The sequence below is a fragment of the Peromyscus maniculatus genome, chromosome 20 (genome assembly GCF_049852395.1).
Source record: "Peromyscus maniculatus bairdii isolate BWxNUB_F1_BW_parent chromosome 20, HU_Pman_BW_mat_3.1, whole genome shotgun sequence".
Classification (NCBI taxonomy): domain Eukaryota; kingdom Metazoa; phylum Chordata; class Mammalia; order Rodentia; family Cricetidae; genus Peromyscus; species Peromyscus maniculatus.
In genome coordinates this window covers 68,403,499-68,421,550 of record NC_134871.1, presented here as the reverse complement: position 1 = coordinate 68,421,550, position 18,052 = coordinate 68,403,499, and the positions used below count along the sequence as shown (strand labels likewise).

At 51.0% G+C, this 18,052-nt stretch overlaps 2 protein-coding genes across 3 annotated transcripts; one reads left to right on the top strand and one right to left on the bottom strand.

The window, feature by feature from the left end:
* Positions 1 to 3,533, top strand: Fkbp11 (FKBP prolyl isomerase 11). Of its 2 annotated transcripts, XM_006974379.3 has the most exons (6): positions 4 to 244; positions 457 to 522; positions 989 to 1,076; positions 1,341 to 1,374; positions 1,713 to 1,783; positions 3,297 to 3,533. In XM_006974379.3, exons 1-6 carry the CDS (start codon positions 113 to 115, stop codon positions 3,512 to 3,514), a joined length of 609 nt encoding a protein of 202 aa, XP_006974441.1. In that variant the 5' UTR covers positions 4 to 112; the 3' UTR covers positions 3,515 to 3,533. The 2 variants fall into 2 exon arrangements, with proteins under 2 accessions (XP_015848585.1, XP_006974441.1); XM_015993099.3 differs by lacking the exon at positions 457 to 522 and having other exon boundaries at positions 1 to 244.
* Positions 3,534 to 4,620: 1,087 nt separating this feature from the next.
* Drc2 (dynein regulatory complex subunit 2) lies at positions 4,621 to 17,651 on the bottom strand. The gene is made up of 8 exons (XM_006974378.4): positions 17,296 to 17,651; positions 16,440 to 16,607; positions 10,613 to 10,782; positions 9,650 to 9,788; positions 7,350 to 7,547; positions 6,993 to 7,211; positions 5,173 to 5,325; positions 4,621 to 5,089 (listed from the first exon to the last, which is right to left on the bottom strand). The coding sequence occupies exons 1-8, from the start codon at positions 17,425 to 17,427 to the stop codon at positions 4,778 to 4,780; spliced, it is 1,491 nt and encodes a 496-aa protein (XP_006974440.1). The 5' UTR covers positions 17,428 to 17,651; the 3' UTR covers positions 4,621 to 4,777.
* Between the last annotated feature and the right edge of the window lie 401 nt (positions 17,652 to 18,052).

Here is an 18,052-nt window from a genome sequence, read left to right as displayed (position 1 = left end):
CTTGCGACCCGCCCACACCAGTCTGGCCTGGAGCTGAGGCAACGCGTCCCGGTCGCCTGCATCCGAACAGCCTGCCTGCCTTGGTGCCCCGGTGCTCCGACCTCGTCCGGTCATGTCCCTGCGCCCCTTGCTCTGGCTGCTCCGACTGCTGCTGCTGCTGCCGCTGCTCAGTGGGGCGGTGTGCCGGGCTGAGGCTGGGCCAGAAACCGAAAGTCCCGTCCGGACCCTCCAAGTGGAGACCCTGGTGAGGACACTGTCGCGCCACCTCCCCCTCCCCCACGCCGCCGCCGCCACCCTTTAAGGCCCGGGATCGTGGGGGGAGCTTGGGGCCCGAAGGAACCTGCGAACGCACAGGAGAGGAAGAGCTGGCACTGAGTTGGGGGAGAAGGTGCTGGGTCTCGATGTAGCAACAGGGTCTTAGGAGGAGCAGCCTTGACCCTTGGAGTCTGCTCATAGGTACAGCCCCCTGAGTCGTGTACGGAATCCGCTGCCTTGGGAGACACGCTGCACATACACTACACGGTGAGGGGGCCTGGGGGGGCCGGGGCGTGGTCTGGGAGGGGGCGGTGCCCGAACGAAACACGTCAGCTTTGGCTTGGACACGTGGCAAGCTGTGCGAGAGCACTGACTCCCTAGCTAGGGTCGGCTAGCACGTGGGGACGGGAGTGGGGGCAGTCTCTCGTCTGCTCCTTCCTCCGCCCTGTTTTCCCGCCAGTTTCTCTCTCCGGCACTGAGAAATGAAGGGTGGAGAGATCTCCAAGAAGCGTCAGCCCTTTGGGGCTTCCTGTTCCTTTTTGCCCCACGGGGGTGGGGGTGGGAGACGGGGACGGTGCAAGGCTGTGCCGAGGGTTGCTGCCATCCCTCTGGGCGGTCCCAGTGCGTGTGTGTGTGTGTGTGTGTGTGTGTGTGTGTGTGTGTGTGTGTGTGTGTGTGTCCCGTCTGGTGGGAGGAAAGGTGGCGTTAGTTAGTTCTTCCTCTTTGTCTTCAGGGCAGCTTGGTAGATGGACGCATTATTGACACCTCTCTGACCAGAGATCCTCTGGTTATAGAACTTGGCCAAAAGCAGGTGATTCCAGGTATGTGACCTGTGCCTTTTATCCTCTCCCTAACCTAAGCCCTGGCTTAGTGTCTTGGCCGTCTAAGTTATGCTGGAAAGGCTTCTAGAAGGAGTAAGACCCTAAGGATCTTTGGCTACCTCGGGTTCTAATTCTTTTCTTGTCCCACACATCGCTGGGGGCCGAGTTTGAGAAGCGGAGCAAAGCTCACTTGCCAAGGTCGATGGGGAGCCTTTGATTTCCCTCCTGGGCGGTGTGTAGCTCAGTTCTGTCTTCTTCCTCAAGGTCTGGAGCAGAGCCTTCTGGACATGTGTGTGGGGTGAGTATCTGGACAGGGGCGGCCCTGACCTCCCCTTTGCCTGGGTGGCTGTTTTCTCTGCCACTCCGCATCTCCAGTAGGCAGGACCCTGAAGGATAAAGGGCCCCTGCCTTCATACTGGAAAGGTGAGGGCATCCAAAGCAGAGGACACCTCTCTGGCTGTCGGTTTTTTGGGGGGAGTTGAGGTGTGTAGGGTTATTGGTACCTTGGCTGGTCAACCTGTTAGGTGGGGAGAAATTCACGTTTGGTGTCACTGAGGTGGGAGGTGCTTCTGGTGGCGCTGGGCCCCGGCTGCTAGCTCACCTCTCTACCTCCTGGGACTCATTCCTTTCCCTCAGAGAGAAGCGAAGAGCAGTCATTCCTTCTCACCTGGCCTATGGAAAGCGAGGGTACCCGCCATCTATCCCAGGTAACTGACTAGGTCTATTCTCCCACCCACCAAAGCAGAGCCACACACTCTGCCCTGTCTAGAACTTGAGAAAGTCCAGATCAAATCTGAGGAAAGGAGTAGCTGGACCCCTCCTTCTGGCCCACCCTTTTTCTCCAGTGGAGACTGCAGACAACCTGTTAGGGCCACCTGGCTCGGCGTGAGCAGCTGGTGACTTTTGACACCTGCTCAAGCTGCGTGGGTCTGGCTGGCTACACTCCTTATCTCAGAGCACTAATATAACTCAGAACAAACCAAAAGGCAACTGCAAGAGCCCTCACATGGAGCTGGTAAGGAGGGAACCCCATGACCGGTTCCTAGGGTTCACCTTCACACGCTACTGCTGATGCCTATTCTGAAGGACAGAGACTGGACAGATTCCCCAAGATGGGCATCTCTTTGCTATTGGGTAAAATGTGATCTACTCCACAGAGTTCTGGCAACATGATACACTGTAGGGAGCCCTAAGAAGAGGGTGGGGAGGGCCCAGCAAAACCTCTCTCATCAAGTGGGCGTGGTGGTGCACTCGGGAGGCAGAGGCAGGTGGATCTCTGTGAGTTCGAGGCCAGCCTGGTCTACAGAGTGAGTTCGAGGCCAGCCTGGTCTACACAGTGAGGCCCTGTCTCTGCCCATCCCCAGTGCTCCTCATTGGCTTGCATTTGAAGCTATTTGACCCTGCCCATCACTTCCTTCAGGCGTCTCTCGTTTCCCAGCCCTTTCCTGAAAATCCTCTCACAGCTGTGTTGTATGTGCTCATCGGTGGGTGGACTTTTGAAGGATATCTGCTTTTATTTCAGTTAATATAGCCCTACAAAATCCTATCCCTGTGGCTGTTTAGAATGGGGTCCGTTTGGTACAGAGGATTCTCACACAAATAAATGCTCACTTGTGGGGCCAGACAGATGGCTCAGTGGTTAAGAGCACTGGCTGCTCTTGAGGACCCAGGATCAGTTCCCAGCACCCACGTGGTGACTCACCACCATTTGTAACTCCAGTTCCTAGGGGAATCTGACACCCTCTCCTTACTCCAAGGACACCAAGCATGCACTTGGTGCATCAGGCAAAACACTTAAAATAAAAATAAACAAATCTTTAAATAAATGCTCACTTGTAAATATGGAAGAGCCTGCATGTTTCCCATCCACAGATTTCCTGTGCTGTCAAAGATCTGTCCTTCATTCCAAGCCACGTGTTTAGTTATAGTTAAGATGGACACACGTGTCCTTAGCCTGCTCCTAACCCTCCTCCGCCTTTCCCCAGGGAGCCCTACCCCACAGTTCAAATGGCCAGAATCACAGTTATTTTCTGTGGACTACCTGGGTTTATTCCCCATTCAAAGCTCTGGATAAATCACAGCAGTTCTACCCTGCCTACCCCAGAGCCTCTCCAGGGGGTGCAGGGGTGCAGCTTCTGACCCCCACCCCTCCCCCAGAGCCTCTCCAGCGGGTGCAGGGGTGCAGCTTCTGACCCCCACCCCTCCCCTCTGCCTTTCTAGCCGATGCCGTGGTGCAGTATGATGTGGAGCTGATTGCATTGATTCGAGCCAACTACTGGCAAAAGCTGCTGAAGGGCATTTTGCCCCTGGTGGGCATGGCTATGGTGCCAGCACTCCTGGGCCTGATTGGGTATCACTTATACAGAAAGGCCAGCAGACCCAAGGTCTCCAAAAAGAAGCTGAAAGAGGAGAAGCGGAACAAGAGTAAAAAGAAATAAACAGTGATCGTTAAGAAAACTTTGTATTCTTCGCTTGATACCACGGCCCCCGTTTTCTTTTAGTGGTTTGTTGTTGTTTACTTATTGTGTGTGCGCACTGGTCTGAATGTGGAATCGGGAGGACACTGTGAAGCTGGCCCTCTCCCTCCACCTGAAGGCGGCTTCCAGAGATTGAACTGAGCTCCCCAACTTCAGAAACAAGTGCTCTACCTTCTGAGCCATCTCTCTGGTTCCCCTTTTCTTCGAACACGGGGTCGGTCTTGCATTTGTAGCCCAAGCTGGCCTCAGACCCGTGAGCCTCTTGGCTGGGCCACAAATACGGATGTGAACCAACACACCTGCACACCCGATGCTTTCAGGCTGCTGTTCTTGGGTAGAAAACAGCACTGTGAAGCTGGATCGTGCCTGTGGCTGAGGGGCTGGAGGCCTTGGAGCATACATCTTCCCTTGGCCTGCTCTCGCAGTCCTAATTTATCCCCGGAAACTGGTCTTGAACCTGCCTTGGGTCTTTGGGGTATCTTTGGCTCCCTTGGTGCGGTGATGCTGAGGAGGAAACATAATTCACCTTCTAGTAGGTGCCTAGGCATTCTCTCCCTGGACCAGAATGTTCCTTGTATCCTTGAAGATGGCAAAGAAAATAAAGCTCTTACAAGGGCTGAGAATAAGGCTCAGTTGGTAGAATGCTTGTCTAGAATGCAAAAAAAAAAAAACCCTGAGATCAGTCCACAGCACCAACAAAACTGATGTTGTGGTACTCAGCTGTAATCCCAGAGGAGGCAGGAACATCAGAGGTTCAGGGTCAACCTCAGCTACACAGGGAGTTTGAGGACTACATGAAACCCATTTTTTTGTTTTTTGTTTTGTTGTTGTTGTTTAAGAAACATAACTTTTTAAGAATAATTTATTGGAGCTGGAGAGATGGCTCAGTGGTTAAGAACGCTGGCTGCTCTTCCAGAGGACCCAGGTTCAATTCCCAGCACCCACATGGCAGCTCACAACTCTCTGTAACTCCAGTTCCAGGAGGCCTGGCACCCTTCACACAGATACACACGCAGGCAAAAGACCAGTGCACACAAAAATAAAAATAAATCATGAAGAAAGCTGTATTATTTAAAAAAGAATGATTTATTGGTTCTACTGCAGAGGGCAGTGGTTGTCAATAGCTAGAGTACTGTCTGGATCCTCCGTCTACGTCTGTAACAGCAAAGCACTCAGGCTTCAAGAAAAAAGTCTCCGAGCTTTGGGAAGAGGCCCCTTCTCGGATCACAGAGTGTGGGAGATGATGTGAGCCGCTTCGATGATGTTGTAAGTGGCGGGAGGCTTCCCGTCCCCTGACGGGGCAGGTGCAGGCGGCTGGGGCAGGTTGCTTCTGTGGTTCACGATAAAGAGCGGGTTCAGCTGGCTCAGCACCTCGTCGCTCACGGAGATGCCGTCCAGGTACTGTTTGAGCATCTCTCTCAGCTTCCCGCTGATGTCCAGCAACTGCCCCCGTCTGTGCTCCAGACTCAGGACCTCCAGTTTCACCTTGTTGTATCTCTTCCAGAAGTTCTCCATCCCCGAATAGTCCACCATAACCTGAGAGAGGAGACGGAGGACGGAGAGATGTGACGGTCCGCTTCGGCAGGTGCCGCCCAGCCCCCGCCTGCCCCTTCCTCTACCTTGGCAAGCTCCTCAGTGAGCTCTTCTGGATTCTCTTTCTCCACCTCCTCCTGCTCCTGGGGAGTCAACACCGAGGAATAGAAAGGCAGCACCTTTTCTTCCTCTGTTTCGAATTTCCTACATATTTCAGCAAGCTTAAGGATCTTTTCACCCTGTTGGGAGTATGGAGAGATGTCTTAGGAAAGACAAGATAGTCCCCCTGCTTGAGCCCAGGAAAGCAGCTCGGTCAGTAGGACCGGTTGATGCAGCACCTGGCACGGGCCAAGCACTAGCCCAGCATTTCACATTCTTACCACAAATGCAGCCATTACTTCTTGTTCTTTTCAGTTAAGAAAGGCATTTGCGAGCCGGGGTGGGGTAGGGTGGTGGGGTGGTGGGGTGGTGGTGGCGCACACCTTTAATCCCAGCACTCAGGAGGCAGAGGTAGGCGGATCTCTGTGAGTTCGAGGCCAGCCTGGTCTACAGAGAGAGAGATCCAGAACAGGCACCAAAACTACACAGAGAAACCCTGTCTCGAGAAACTAGAAAAAAGAAAGGCATTTACTGGGGACGAGGAAACACATGCAGCAGACACACGGAGTGGGGACGGGGAAGCCGGGAAGTCCTGTCCCTTCTGGAGGCCTGGTGATAAAGCTCTCAGGAGTCTTCCTTCCCTGCTTTAGAGCTGGTCAGCTGGAAGCAGACAGGAGGGTTAATTGGTCTGCAACTGCGTGTGACATGTCCTGAGCAGGGGCCCTGCTGGTGGGACACAAAAGCTGCCAGGCTTTCCTCTCGAGTCTGGAGGTTGAGGAAGAAGTGACCATCTTGAAAGTTCACCACCGTTATTACCTATCTGTGGCGGCTCCTCCTCTCCCTACCGGTCTGCCTACCGGGAAGTCTGTCCAACTCTTGGTCTCTCGTCACCCTCTGGCTCCCATCTCAGAGGTCACCCTAACTGCTCTTAGGGTGTTTGGGGGTGATGACCACTGCTCTTAGCTGCTTCGAGCTGACCAAAGGTTGATATTGGGGGTCAGCCTAAGAGGAGGCTCTGTCCAAGGGGCCACAGTAGAACTTAACCAATGGTAATGATCCAGAGCATAAGACAGCCATTTGGTGACAGTGTCTATCTTTGGGGCTTGTCATACGACTGACAAGTGACATCTTGATGAGTCGGTAGTCTCAAAAGAAATCTGGCCAGGCGGTGGTGGCACACGCCTTGAATCCCAGCACTCGGGAGGTAGAGCCAGGCAGATCTCTGTGAGTTCGAGGCCAGCCTGGGCTACCAAGTGAGTCCCAGGAAAGGCACAAAGCTACACAGAGAAACCCTGTCTCGAAAAACCAAAAAAAAAAGAAAAAGAAAGAAATCTGTAGATTAGATCCCAAAATGATATTGTCTTCAGAAGAAATCCAGAGACAAGCCCCCCAAAATGATGTAGTCTAGAAATGATACAGTCCAGGGGTCTTGATTTCCTCTGCCAGTTAAAGAATTAAAGGCGGGGAAAAAAATCTGAAGCGGAGCAGGTAGCAGCAGAGAGATCTTAAGCGTCCGGGCTGCAGGGCAGAATCACCCGTTGGAAGCCCGCGTTTATTGGGGGGGGGGGGGGTGTGAGGGGGTGAGGAAACACTCATGCATCAGACACACAGAGAAAAAGACCCTCTGCGAAGCAAAATGAGGACTCAGGAAGCTGAGGAATCCCTGTTCGTTTCAGAAAGAGAAGAGCATTAAAAGAAAAGCGAACACAGACATCCGCCGCTTAACGAGGGAGGAGGAGGGAGCCCCGCCCCACGGCTCCCGAATCCCTTTCGCCTCCAGCCAGGTTTCTTGGTTCGTCCCCTTTACCTTTTCCACGACCTTTTTCAGGCCCTTGAGGGCGGCATTACTCTCCAGGGTGAGTTTGACTAAGTTCTCCTGAGACTTCCCCCGAGCCTGCGTCCGCTGGGCCTTCAGTTTCCGAAGCTGGACGTGGACCAGCTCCTTGTCGTTGCGGATACACTGGTTCTGCCATTCGCCTTCGCGGCTGTAGGCTGTGATCTTCCCTTTCAAGGCGGCGATGGCCTCCTGGAGGGACAGACAGCAGGGGCCACTGACCGTGGGTAGACTGGGGGCTGAGAGCAGAGCCTGGCGTCTTGACCCAGCCAGCGAGGGACCCAAAAGAGCACGGGGGACCCCGGAGAGGCTCTCCTGTCGCGCGCTGACCTGCAGCTTCTGGATCTTCTTCATCTGCATCTCGATCTCTTTAGAGCTCTTCTCGTCCTTCACCTTCAGAGTCTCAAAGGCGATCTTCCGGTCCTCCGTGGCTTCCGTGTAGTTCTTGAGTGCGTCCTGGAACCTCCTCCACAGATCCTCCACGATGTTCTCCAGTTGTAGACGAAGAAAGTGCTTCTCTTCCAGATTCTAGGAAATGTATCCCAAATACCAACCGCTTAGAGCTACCCTCTGATCGCCCCTTCACCACCACCAGCAGCCTGACCCTCAGCGACTGTGGGGAGCAGCGTTTGGTGAATTACGTTCCGAGGGCAGTGCATCATGGCCTGGACAGGAAAGTGGGGGTGTGGGCCCAGCTCCATGAGAATAATGCCAATTGGAAACAGAATGAGGAGATGGGAGGTGGTGGCAGATCTCTGTGAGTTCGAGGCCAGCCTGGTCTACAGAGCGAGTTCTAGGACAGGCTTCAAAGCTACACAGAGAAACCCTGTCTCGGAAAAAACAAAACAAACAAACAAACAAACAAAAAAAAAAACAGAATAAGGCCCCGTGTTCCAAATCAATCTCTCTCTCTCTCTCTCTCTCTCTCTCTCTCTCTCTCTCTCTCTCTCTCTCTGTTTCCCGAGACAAGGTTTCTCTGTGTAGCCTTGGCTATCGTGGAACTTACTCTGTAGACCAGGTTGGCCTCGAACTCAAGAGAGATCAGTTTGCCACTACCTCCTACCTTCATAGTGCCGGGATTAAAGGTATGCACCACCACCACCTGACTCCGATCTCTTAACTTTCTAAAGGGAAACTGATAGTTTGGAGTTTCATGTGAAGTCTGATTTTCAATTTTCATACGTAGGAAATTACTCAAATTGTAAATAAAGTAAAACACTGGCTAACGTAAAAGCAAGGGTTGGGGGTGGAGCTTAGAGTGCTTGCCTGGCATTGAATCAGGGGGTTGGATATGAGGGTGCATGCTGTGGGATGTTAATGTATGTCCTGTGGGAGCCCTTCTTGGGTTCCTTGTGGCATTACCCAGCAGGTTTGCATAGAGGATGATTAGGACCATGGGCCTGAGTGCAGGTGTCTGAGATGGTCTGCACTTGGCTGTGCTGGGGGATGGTCTGTATGTCAAGTTGCTCTGATTGGTCAATAAATAAAACCTGATTGGTCGTGGCTAGGCAGGAAGTATAGGCGGGACTAACAGAGGAGAAATAAAAGAACAGGAAGGCAGAAGGAGACACTGCCAGCCACTGCCAGGACAAGCAGCATGTGAAGATGCTGGTAAGCCACGAGCCGCGTGGCAAGGTATAGATTTGTAGAAATGCGTTACTTTAAGATGTAGGAACAGAGCCGGGCGGTGGTGGCGCACGCCTTTAATCCCAGCACTCGGGAGGCAGAGCCAGGCGGATCTCTGTGAGTTCGAGGCCAGCCTGGGCTACCAAGTGAGTTCCAGGAAAGGCGCAAAGCTACACAGAGAAACCCTGTCTCGAAAAACCAAAAAAAAAAAAAAAAAAAAAAGATGTAGGAACAGTTAACAAGAAGCCTGCCACGGCCATACAGTTTGTAAGCAATATAAGTCTCTGTGTTTACTTGGTTGGGTCTGAGCGGCTGTGGGACTGGCGGGTGACAGAGATTTGTCCTGACTGTGGGCAAGGCAGGAAAACTCTAGCTACAGGTGCATGCCTGTCACCCCACTCGGGAGGTGGAGGCAGGAGGATCTGAAGTTTAAGGTAAAAGCGCAAAAGTAGTTCCAGGTCATGCTCCACCACATAGTGAGTTCAAGGTCAGCCTGGGCTAAGGAAGGTGCTGTCTCAAAAGTAAGTTAATTGATAACCAAGAATTCTATACCCAAACTTCTGCATGTTGACTAGACGGCAAACTATGGTGGAAAGAATTATGGATCAAGATTCTACTGACCTAGGTTGTCCTCAACCAATCACAAACCAGCAGTGGAGCCAAGCTGCTCATGTGGCCACTCTGGGTCTTTGTTTCTTCATCTACGACTCAAAAGGACAAAGCCAGATGATCTCTTGGGTTTTTGTTGTTGGTCATGGTGGTGATTTTTTTGTTTGTTTGTTTAGTTTTTCTGTTTTTTGTTTTGCCTTAAAATACATTCCCAGAATGTTCTAGACCAGCCCTGCCTCCCAAGCAGTTTTCACAAGATCACAAAGAAGCACGGGGCCCCTCAGGGCAACAGACTTTTATTGACTGTTGGCTCTGGGGCTCTCATCCAGCTCTGCTTGCCCTGAACAGTTTCGTCATGCCTCTCCGGATCCCGTCCTTCCTTGCTCCCCCTGTACCTTGTTTTTCAGATCATCCCACATGCTCTGGAACTCTAGCTTGCTCTCATACTCAGAATCGATATAGTTCTGCTCCATGGCCATGAAGACATCCTGTAGGTAGTGAATTTCTTTCTCATGCTGGTCAATGATTGTCTTCCTAGAGGAGACATGATGGATATTAGCATGTAGACCAAAAATAACAAAGATGAAATACGGAATGTAGCTCGAGTGGGCAGGTGTGGTGGCGCGGTCTGTTAGTCCTAGCTCTTGGGAGCCAGAGGCAGGCAAATATCTGTGAGTTAGAGGGTAGCCTGGTCTACATAATGTGTTCCAAGCCAGCCAGGAATATATAGTGAGGCTCTGCCTTAAAAAACAAAACCAAGCCGGGTGATGGTGGCGCACACCTTTGATCCCAGCACTTGGGAGGCAGAGCCAGGCAGATCTCTGTGAGTTCGAGGCCAGCCTGGGCTACCAAGTGAGCTCCAGGAAAGGTGCAAACCTATGCAGAGAAATCCTGTCTCAAAAAAAAAACAAACAAACAAAAACAAACAAACAAACAAACAAAAAACAAACTAAAACAAACTTTTAGGCACTGGCAGGCAGGGAGGGAAAGTTTTGGTTTGTCTTTTTTTCTTTTTTTTTCTTTTTTTTTTCCAGAAAGAATATTTTGATTTTTGAATAGGTAATACCTTCATGTGATACAGAAACAAAAATGTAAGTAAATTGACAGTGAAATCTCTATTCCATCCCTATGTACTGCTAGATGGATAGAATTTTGATAGTTGGAATTAGGAGGTACAGACAGTGACCTGGCAGGGGGGGTCAAGGTAAGCTAAGGCTGTAAGATTAAACCCAGATTCATGTACAAGGAACTCGGGACCCTCCCTGCCTGGGATTATGGATAGGAAGGAGGCCCCTTGGTATTGGGGATGGGCTCTGGGAACCCCCCGATCCCAGTCTCTTGACTCTCTGGCCCCATACCTTTCCGTCTCAAACTCTTTGGTCAGGACTTCTAGCTCCATGTTGTAATTTTCCTCCAGGAGGTTGAGACGGCGACGTTGCAGGGTCAGGAGCTGGTCAACGTTGTGTAGGTGGCTGCGGAGAGCGTGGGCATACTGCTCCTCGGCTTCCGTCAAGTCCTTAGCCAAAGACTAGGCAGAGGGAAGAGAATTACTGTTCTGGCCGAGGGGCCTCCGAGAGACGATAAAAATGGGTTCAGGGAGCTGAGAAGATGGATCGGTTGGGTCCCCAGCACCCACAGAAGAACTCTGGTGTGGTGGCACTCCTGTAACCCTGGGTTTAAGGAAGTAGAAACGGTAGAGGTCCTAGGTCTTAGTGACCAGCCAGCCTACCCAGTTTGGTGAATGAACTCCAATCTCAAAATGTAAGGTGGAGAGCAAGTGGAGAAGATGCTTGATGACAACCCCTGGCCTACACACACACACACACACACACACACACACACACACACACACACACACACACACACACACATTTAGCCATCTGGCTAGGTGGATGGCACAATGGCATTTTCCTCTTATTTCCTAATGGATTTAGGAATGCCGGTTCTCCTATTCAGTCTTTAAAAATTAAAATCTACTTATTATTTGTGTGTACGTATGCATGTCTTTCTAGTTCACGTTATGTGTACTGCAGGTGCCCCAGGAGGCCAGAAGAGGCCAGAGGTCCTCAGATTTCCTGGAATGAGAGCTACAAGCAGTTGTGAGGTGCCTAACATGTGTACTAGAACTCAGACCCAGGTCCTCTGAAAGAACCAACCGTAAGAACCGTCTCTCCAGCCCCTTCCATTGAGTCTTGATGCAAAGCAAGAATGACATCTGGAAGTGGGGGGACCGGTCCTGGTGGCGCATACCTTTATTCCTACCACTCAGGAGGCAGAGACAGGTGGATCTCTGTGAGTTCAAGGCTAGCTTGGTCTACACTAGGAGTTCTAGGCCAGCCAGGGATACAGCATAAGACCCTGTCTTTAAAAAAAAAAAAAAGCTGGAGAGCTGGCTAAGCAATTAGGAGGATTTCCAGAGGACTAGGGTTTGATGCCCAGCACCCACGTGGAAGCTTACAACTGTAACTCCAGTTCCAGGGGATCCAATGTCCTTTCCATGGGCATTGCACGTATATGGTGCATTTAACATATATGCAGACACAGAGATAAAATGAAAAAAATTTTTTTTTTTTTTTTGGTTTTTTCGAGACAGGGTTTCTCTGTGTAGCTTTGCGCCTTTTCCTGGAACTCACTTGGTAGCCCAGGCTGGCCTCGAACTTACAGAGATCCGCCTGGCTCTGCCTCCCGAGTGCTGGGATTAAAGGCGTGCACCACCACCGCCCGGCTGAAAATATTTTTTTTCCTAAAGAAGTATGAAGTGGTTCCAGGACAGGTTCCAAAGCTACACAGAGAAACCCTGTCTCAAAAAAACCAAAAAAAATAAATAAATAAAAAATAAAGCGAAGTGAGCCAATGTCTTGTGGATCATAAACTTTTCTTTTTTCCAACTTTCCTGGAACTCACTCTGTAGCCCAGGCTGGCCTCGAACTCACAGAGATCCTTCTGGCTCTGCCTCCCAAGTTATGGGATCAAAGGCATGTGCCACCACTGCCCGGCTGGATCACAAACATTACATTGATAGAGCGACCATTAAAAAAGCCAGGTATCCGTGGAGTACTGGATGTCTGAGGGCAGAAAATAACTTGAACCTAGTTTGTCTTCTTATATAAATTAGTAAGGTAGCCATGGTGATGCACACCCATAATACCAGGGCACTGAGGCAGGAGCATTGCAAATTCCCTGGACTACATAATGAATTTGAAGCCTGCTTGGGTACTTAACAAGGTGTGTGTGTGTGGTGTGTGGTGTGGTGTGTGTGTGTGTGTGTGTGTGTGTGTGTGTGTGTGTGTGTGTGCTGAAACAGTATCTCATTCTGTAGCTCTATTTGTTCTAGAACTAACTATGCAAACCAGGCTGGCCTCCAACTCACAGGGCTCTGTCTGCCTCGGCCTCCCTAGTGCTCGGGTTAAAGGTGTGGCCACCACAGGCAGCAAAAACATTTTCCAGGGATGTATCTCAGTGGCAGGACGTTTGCCTAGCATGGGTGAGGGCCAGGGTTCGATCACCAGCACTAGACAAAAAGCAAGGCAGCTATGGAAGAGCAGTCAAGCCACGTCGGAGTGACCCGGGGCCACTGGGAAGTGGCTTCTTGGGGCACCCCATTGCAGAGACCAGTACACTCCCGTCCTACAGTTTTCTGCAATGGGATTTTGTCGTTCCTCATTTGGATAGTGACACGTGCTGACAATCCCAGCATTTGGGAGTTCGGAAGCAGGGAGACGGCTTAGAGGTTGAGAGCACTTGCTATGGAAGCCAGGTGCCTCACAACTGCCTGTAACTCTATCTCCAAGGGATCTGACGCTCTCCTCTGGCATCTGTGGGCATTTGCACTCACATGCACATGCCCCCTTACACGCACACACACACACACACACACACACACACACACACAACATATACACATAATTTAAAAATAGTACTTTTTAAAAGGTCATGAGTTTGAGGCCAGCAAGACGCATCTCAAGAGAAAGGCCAGAAAGAAAAAGGAAGATGGGAGAGTGGGAGGGAAGGAGGACAGGAGAAAAGAGTTCTCTTTCCACCTCCTTGAACTTGAGTGAGCTTATGATCACTGGAATCAACAGAGGAGGTGAAGAGGACAGTTGGGACCGTGCCGGTTCTGACACCGCCCTTCCTCCGGCCTGGCAGCTTCCCTTCCCCGCCTCTTGGAATGCTTGTTCCTGGGAATGCTTCCTCCAGGAACTGAGCCAGCGAGCTGTGAGAAACCCAGGGCACAGGGAGAGGTCATGTGAGCCAGTGTGCAGTGAGAAACCCAGGGCACAGGGAGAGGTCATGTGAATTCTAGTCAACAGCTCAGCCGAGCTCCTGGCTGACAGCTGGATCGAGGCTAGTCCAGTCAGGCCGAGGTGACTGACTGACTGACTGACTGACTGACTGACTGACTGACTGACAGGCTGTTCTTGCCTATGGAGGACAGTTGTCACGGGGCTAAGGATGTGTTGTGTGGCTTTCCTGGAGAACAGGGACAAATATCCATTCTCCCCAGAAGAGACAGAGACAGAGTAATGATACCACGACAGTCCACCTCGGTGGACCGGTTAGTTTACTGGGGTTACTTACAGGTGCTGGGTGATGGCTAACAAACCGTGTCCTTGAGCCCCACAGCTTAGCTGCTCTGAGGTCCCTCTCCCTAGCAGTCATTCCTACTTATACAACTTCAGGGAGGAGCCTTGTGAATCTTTGTTTTTGTTTTTTGGTTTTCTGAGACAAGGTTTCTCTTCTGGCTGTCCTGGAACTCGCTCTGCAGACCAGGCTGGCCATGGACTCACAGAGATCCGCCTGCCTCTACCTCCCGAGAGCTGGGATTAAAAGGTGTGTGCCACCACTGCCTAGCTAACACTTGGGAGGCTGAGGCAGGAATATTGCCATCAATTTCAAGATCAGTCTGGACTGAAAAAAAAAAAAAAAAAAAAAAAAAGAAGGGTGTGTGAATGACTTAGTTGACGAAGTTCCTGCCCCGGAACCCACACAAAGGCCCCCAGAGCTGGTGGTACACCTATAACCCCTGTGCCAGGATAGGGAGTAAAGATGGCCACTCATTCATGGTGGATACCTGAAGCTCACTGGCCAGTGAGACTGTCTCAAAGAAGTGCTCATTTTGACGGCATATATACCAGAACTGGAATAATACAGCAGAGATTAACACAACCCCGAGCAAGGGGGACATGCAAAATTGTGAAGTTGCTTTTTTGCTTTTCTTCTCCTTCTCCTTCTTCTCGTCCTCCTCCTCCTCCTCCTCCCCTCCTCCTTCTCCTCCTCCTCCTTCAGATAGGGTCTCACTACAATATAGCCCTATCTAGCATGGGACTTGCTATGTAGACCAGGTTGACCTCAAACTCAGAGATCCTTCAGCCTCTGCTCTGATTAAAAGCATGCGCCCCCAGGCCTAGATGATTTCTTTTAATGATTGTTTTAGATGTTTTATTTCATGAGCGTTGTTTGCATGTTATGTGTGTATACCGTGTGTGTGCCTGGTGGCCTTACAGGTCGGGAGAGGGCACCAAATCTCCTGGGGTTACAGACAGTAAGCCCCCATACGGATGCTGGGAATCGAACCTGGGTCCTCTGCAAGAACAACAAGTGTTCTTCGCTGTTGAACCTCTTTCCCGCCCAAGTGTACCGTATTCTAAAAACAAACAAAAAGATGGACCATAGTTAAGGAAAGGTGCTTGGTGGCCACCTCTGGCATGGATATACACATTTGTACATACAACACACACACCAGATCCAAAACCTTCCAGGGCTGGATGTGTGACTCAGTGTCGAAGTGCTTATCCAGCATGTAAGTGCTCCCCAGCACTGGGGGGGGGGGGGGGGGAAGAAGCCCGGGGCTAAAGAGATGGCTCAGGGGTTAAAAGCTCTTCCAGAGGACCCAGGTTCAATTCCCAGCACCCACATGGCAGCTCACAGCTCTCTGTAACTCCAGTTCTGGGGATCGGACACCCTCACACAGACACGCAGGCAGACAAACCACCCACCAATGCACATGAAACAAGAATAAACTAATCGGCCGGGCGTTGGTGGCGCACGCCTTTAATCCCAGCACTCGGGAGGCAGAGCCAGGCAGATCTCTGTGAGTTCAAGGCCAGCCTGGGCTACCAAGTGAGCTCCAGGAAAGGCGCAAAGCTACACAGAGAAACCCTGTCTCGAAAAACCAAAAAAAAAAAAAAAGAGCATAAGGATGGGCCGAACTGATGGTACCTGCCGATAATTTCAGTGCCTGGGAGGCTGAAATAGGAGGGCTGCTGATTGGCAGCCAGCCTGGGCTACACGAGTCGGTTTCTATCTTTTTCCTCCCTCCAAAAGAGCATCAGGATTCTGGCTGATTGGTTTGGAAATCCAGAATTGCTCTTACCTACGGAGGCTTCCCAGTCTTATCCAGGGCTACTCAGGTTGCGTCAAGGGGGCCAAACTGGTTGAAAGAAACAGCGGAAGAAGGGGTCAAAATACCGATACCTTGCCAGGCGCAGGGGCACAAGCCTTCAAACCCAGAATCTGGGAGGCAGAGGCAGGCAGATCTCTGTGAGTTTGAGGCCAGCCTGGGCTACAGAGCGAGTTTCAGGCCAGCCAGAGCTACAGAGTGAGACCCTTCATATAAACAAACAAACAAACAAACAAACAAAAAAAAAACAACAACAACAACAAAAAAAAACCCACACTCTAGTCCTAGCCCCCTGGCTAGAGCCTGGCAACCCTGGCCAGGTTGCCCCCCCCTCTGGAACTGAGCCTTCTGGTGCTGATTTAAGGCTGGGACTGAGTTTAAGTTGCTGGGATGCTGTTTCACACCTTCAGAGCTCTGCGGTACTTGTTTGGGGCAGCAAACGACCGGAGAGTCGTTCCTCTAAGGAAGCGGAGGATGGGAACAGCTCAATATCTCGTTTCTCGTTTGACAACATTTAGAACCAAGAAGCTAGGTTTCTCAGAGCCCAGCCTTGTGAAGGCGTAAAGGCCAGTTAGCTAGATCCGGCTGTGCAGCCCACACCTGCGATACCAGAAGTGGAGGCAGGAGAGTGAGGAGTTCAAGTTCTTCCTCAGAACTTACATCATGAGTCTGAGACCAGTACAGGGATACATGACCCTGTCCCAAAAAACCAATATTAATTCACTAGGCACATCCTACTCAGGTCAGGGGAGCCATCCGCAAGCATTCTCGGGAGAGAGCCATACCTTGATGACACTGTCCTTGCAGTCCACCACGCGTTCAAACGTTTGGCTGAGGATCTCGATGTCTTTGTGAAGCTCTCTGGTCTTGACTTCCCTAAGGACAGTTCTCCACTGCGTGTTAATCTTATTAAGATTCAGAGCGCTGTTGTGTTCTTCCTTGGCCAGCTTGTCCTGTGTGAGGAATAAACACATCCCTTTCAGCCAAGGGTCTACCTCACTACAGTGGATACCACCCTGAAAAATACCAGCCCTTGTGCATTTTGAAGTAAGTACCAAAGCTCTTGGCAACCGAGACCCAGGGGCTCCTGTTTGTGTTTTTTCGATGAGTTTCCTTCAAGGTGAAACCTCAAAGTAGACTTTCTTTCTTTTTTTTTTTTTTTTCTTTGTTTTTGTTTTTGGTTTTTCGAGACAGGGTTTCTCTGTGTAGCTTTGCGCCTTTTCTGCGACTCACTTCTTAGCCCAGGCTGGCCTCGAACTCACAGAGATCCGCCTGGCTCTGCCTCCCGAATGCTGGGATTAAAGGCAAAGTAGACTTTCTAATGACCCCCCCACTCCACACAGAACATCAGAATTTTCAAGACAGCTGAATTTGGACACTGGACAGCATCCACTGTCCTCATTCCGGAACTCAGTTGATACTTCCGAGCTCTATCCCCCGCTTCCATGCTTCACAGAGAACTCCCTAGGCCGAAAACAACGTTGCCTGTAACCCGTGTATTTCAGGACCAAGGACTTCGGAGGAGGCACGGGCGGGGTGAAAATGAGTGGGGCCACAAGGACCCAGGCAACGGCGACCCAGGCAGCGGCGCCAGCTCATGGGCGCTGGGTTTGGGCAAAACACACTGGCGACAAGCATCACCTTCAAGAACTGGGTGAGAAGCCTCTCTTTCTTCTTGGCCGCCTCCTCCTCTGCCAGCAACTTCTGCTGAAACAGAAGTAGCTGCTCCTCATCCGACAAGGGTACCTTGGACTTTTTTCCTTTTTTAGGCATGGCTGGGCGGCGGACTGGGTCCAGGCAAAGAGCCTCTGCCTGCCGCCACGACCTACTTGTGAGAAATTAGAAGGAAAACGCTCCCATAGACCGGGACCTTCTGGAACTAAGACAATGGAGCCTTAGCTAGACCTCAGTCCTCCGCCGAGAGAGCTCAGGCAGTCGGCTACACCCCGCTGGAGAGCGGAAAGATGCGTCTTGTCTCCTAGCAACAAGGACCTTCGCTAAGACCCGGCCCGTGAGAAATCCCGAGGTGAGCCCTATTTCGAAGCGCCCCCTGCACGCTGGAGGACCGCCGTCAGTCCTTGTGGAGAGGGCCTTTTAGCCTAAAAACCCTAGTCTGTCTGTCTGTCTGTCTCTCTCTTTTAAAAAAGCCTTCAAATATTTTTTTTCTATTTTACTGTTTTATTTTGTGTACGTGCGTTTTGCCTGCATGTATGTCTGCATATACGAGCATTCCTGGTGCCTGTAGAGGCCAGAAGAGGATGCTGGATTCCTCGGAACTGGTCAAGACCACTTAACACACATAATCTATTTTTGTGGGTGGATGGACCAGATTTTTTCTTTTGGGCTACCAACCGGCTCCTAAATCATGACACAGAGACTTATTATTAGTTTTGAATGC

Bases quoted from the DNA above. Each gene is read 5' to 3' on its own strand.
- Fkbp11 (XM_006974379.3), top strand. From the start codon at position 113: ATGTCCCTGCGCCCCTTGCTCTGGCTGCTCCGACTGCTGCTGCTGCTG. The intron at 245-456 runs GTGAGGACACTG...GTCTGCTCATAG, and splicing joins CCCTCCAAGTGGAGACCCTG to GTACAGCCCCCTGAGTCGTG. The intron at 1,077-1,340 runs GTATGTGACCTG...TTCTTCCTCAAG, and splicing joins CCAAAAGCAGGTGATTCCAG to GTCTGGAGCAGAGCCTTCTG.
- Drc2 (XM_006974378.4), bottom strand. From the start codon at position 17,427: ATGCCTAAAAAAGGAAAAAAGTCCAAGGTACCCTTGTCGGATGAGGAG. The intron at 10,783-16,439 runs GTATGGCTCTCT...CCCTCTGCCTAG, and splicing joins GCAAGGACAGTGTCATCAAG to TCTTTGGCTAAGGACTTGAC. The intron at 5,090-5,172 runs GTAGAGGAAGGG...CTCCTCTCTCAG, and splicing joins TCACTGAGGAGCTTGCCAAG to GTTATGGTGGACTATTCGGG.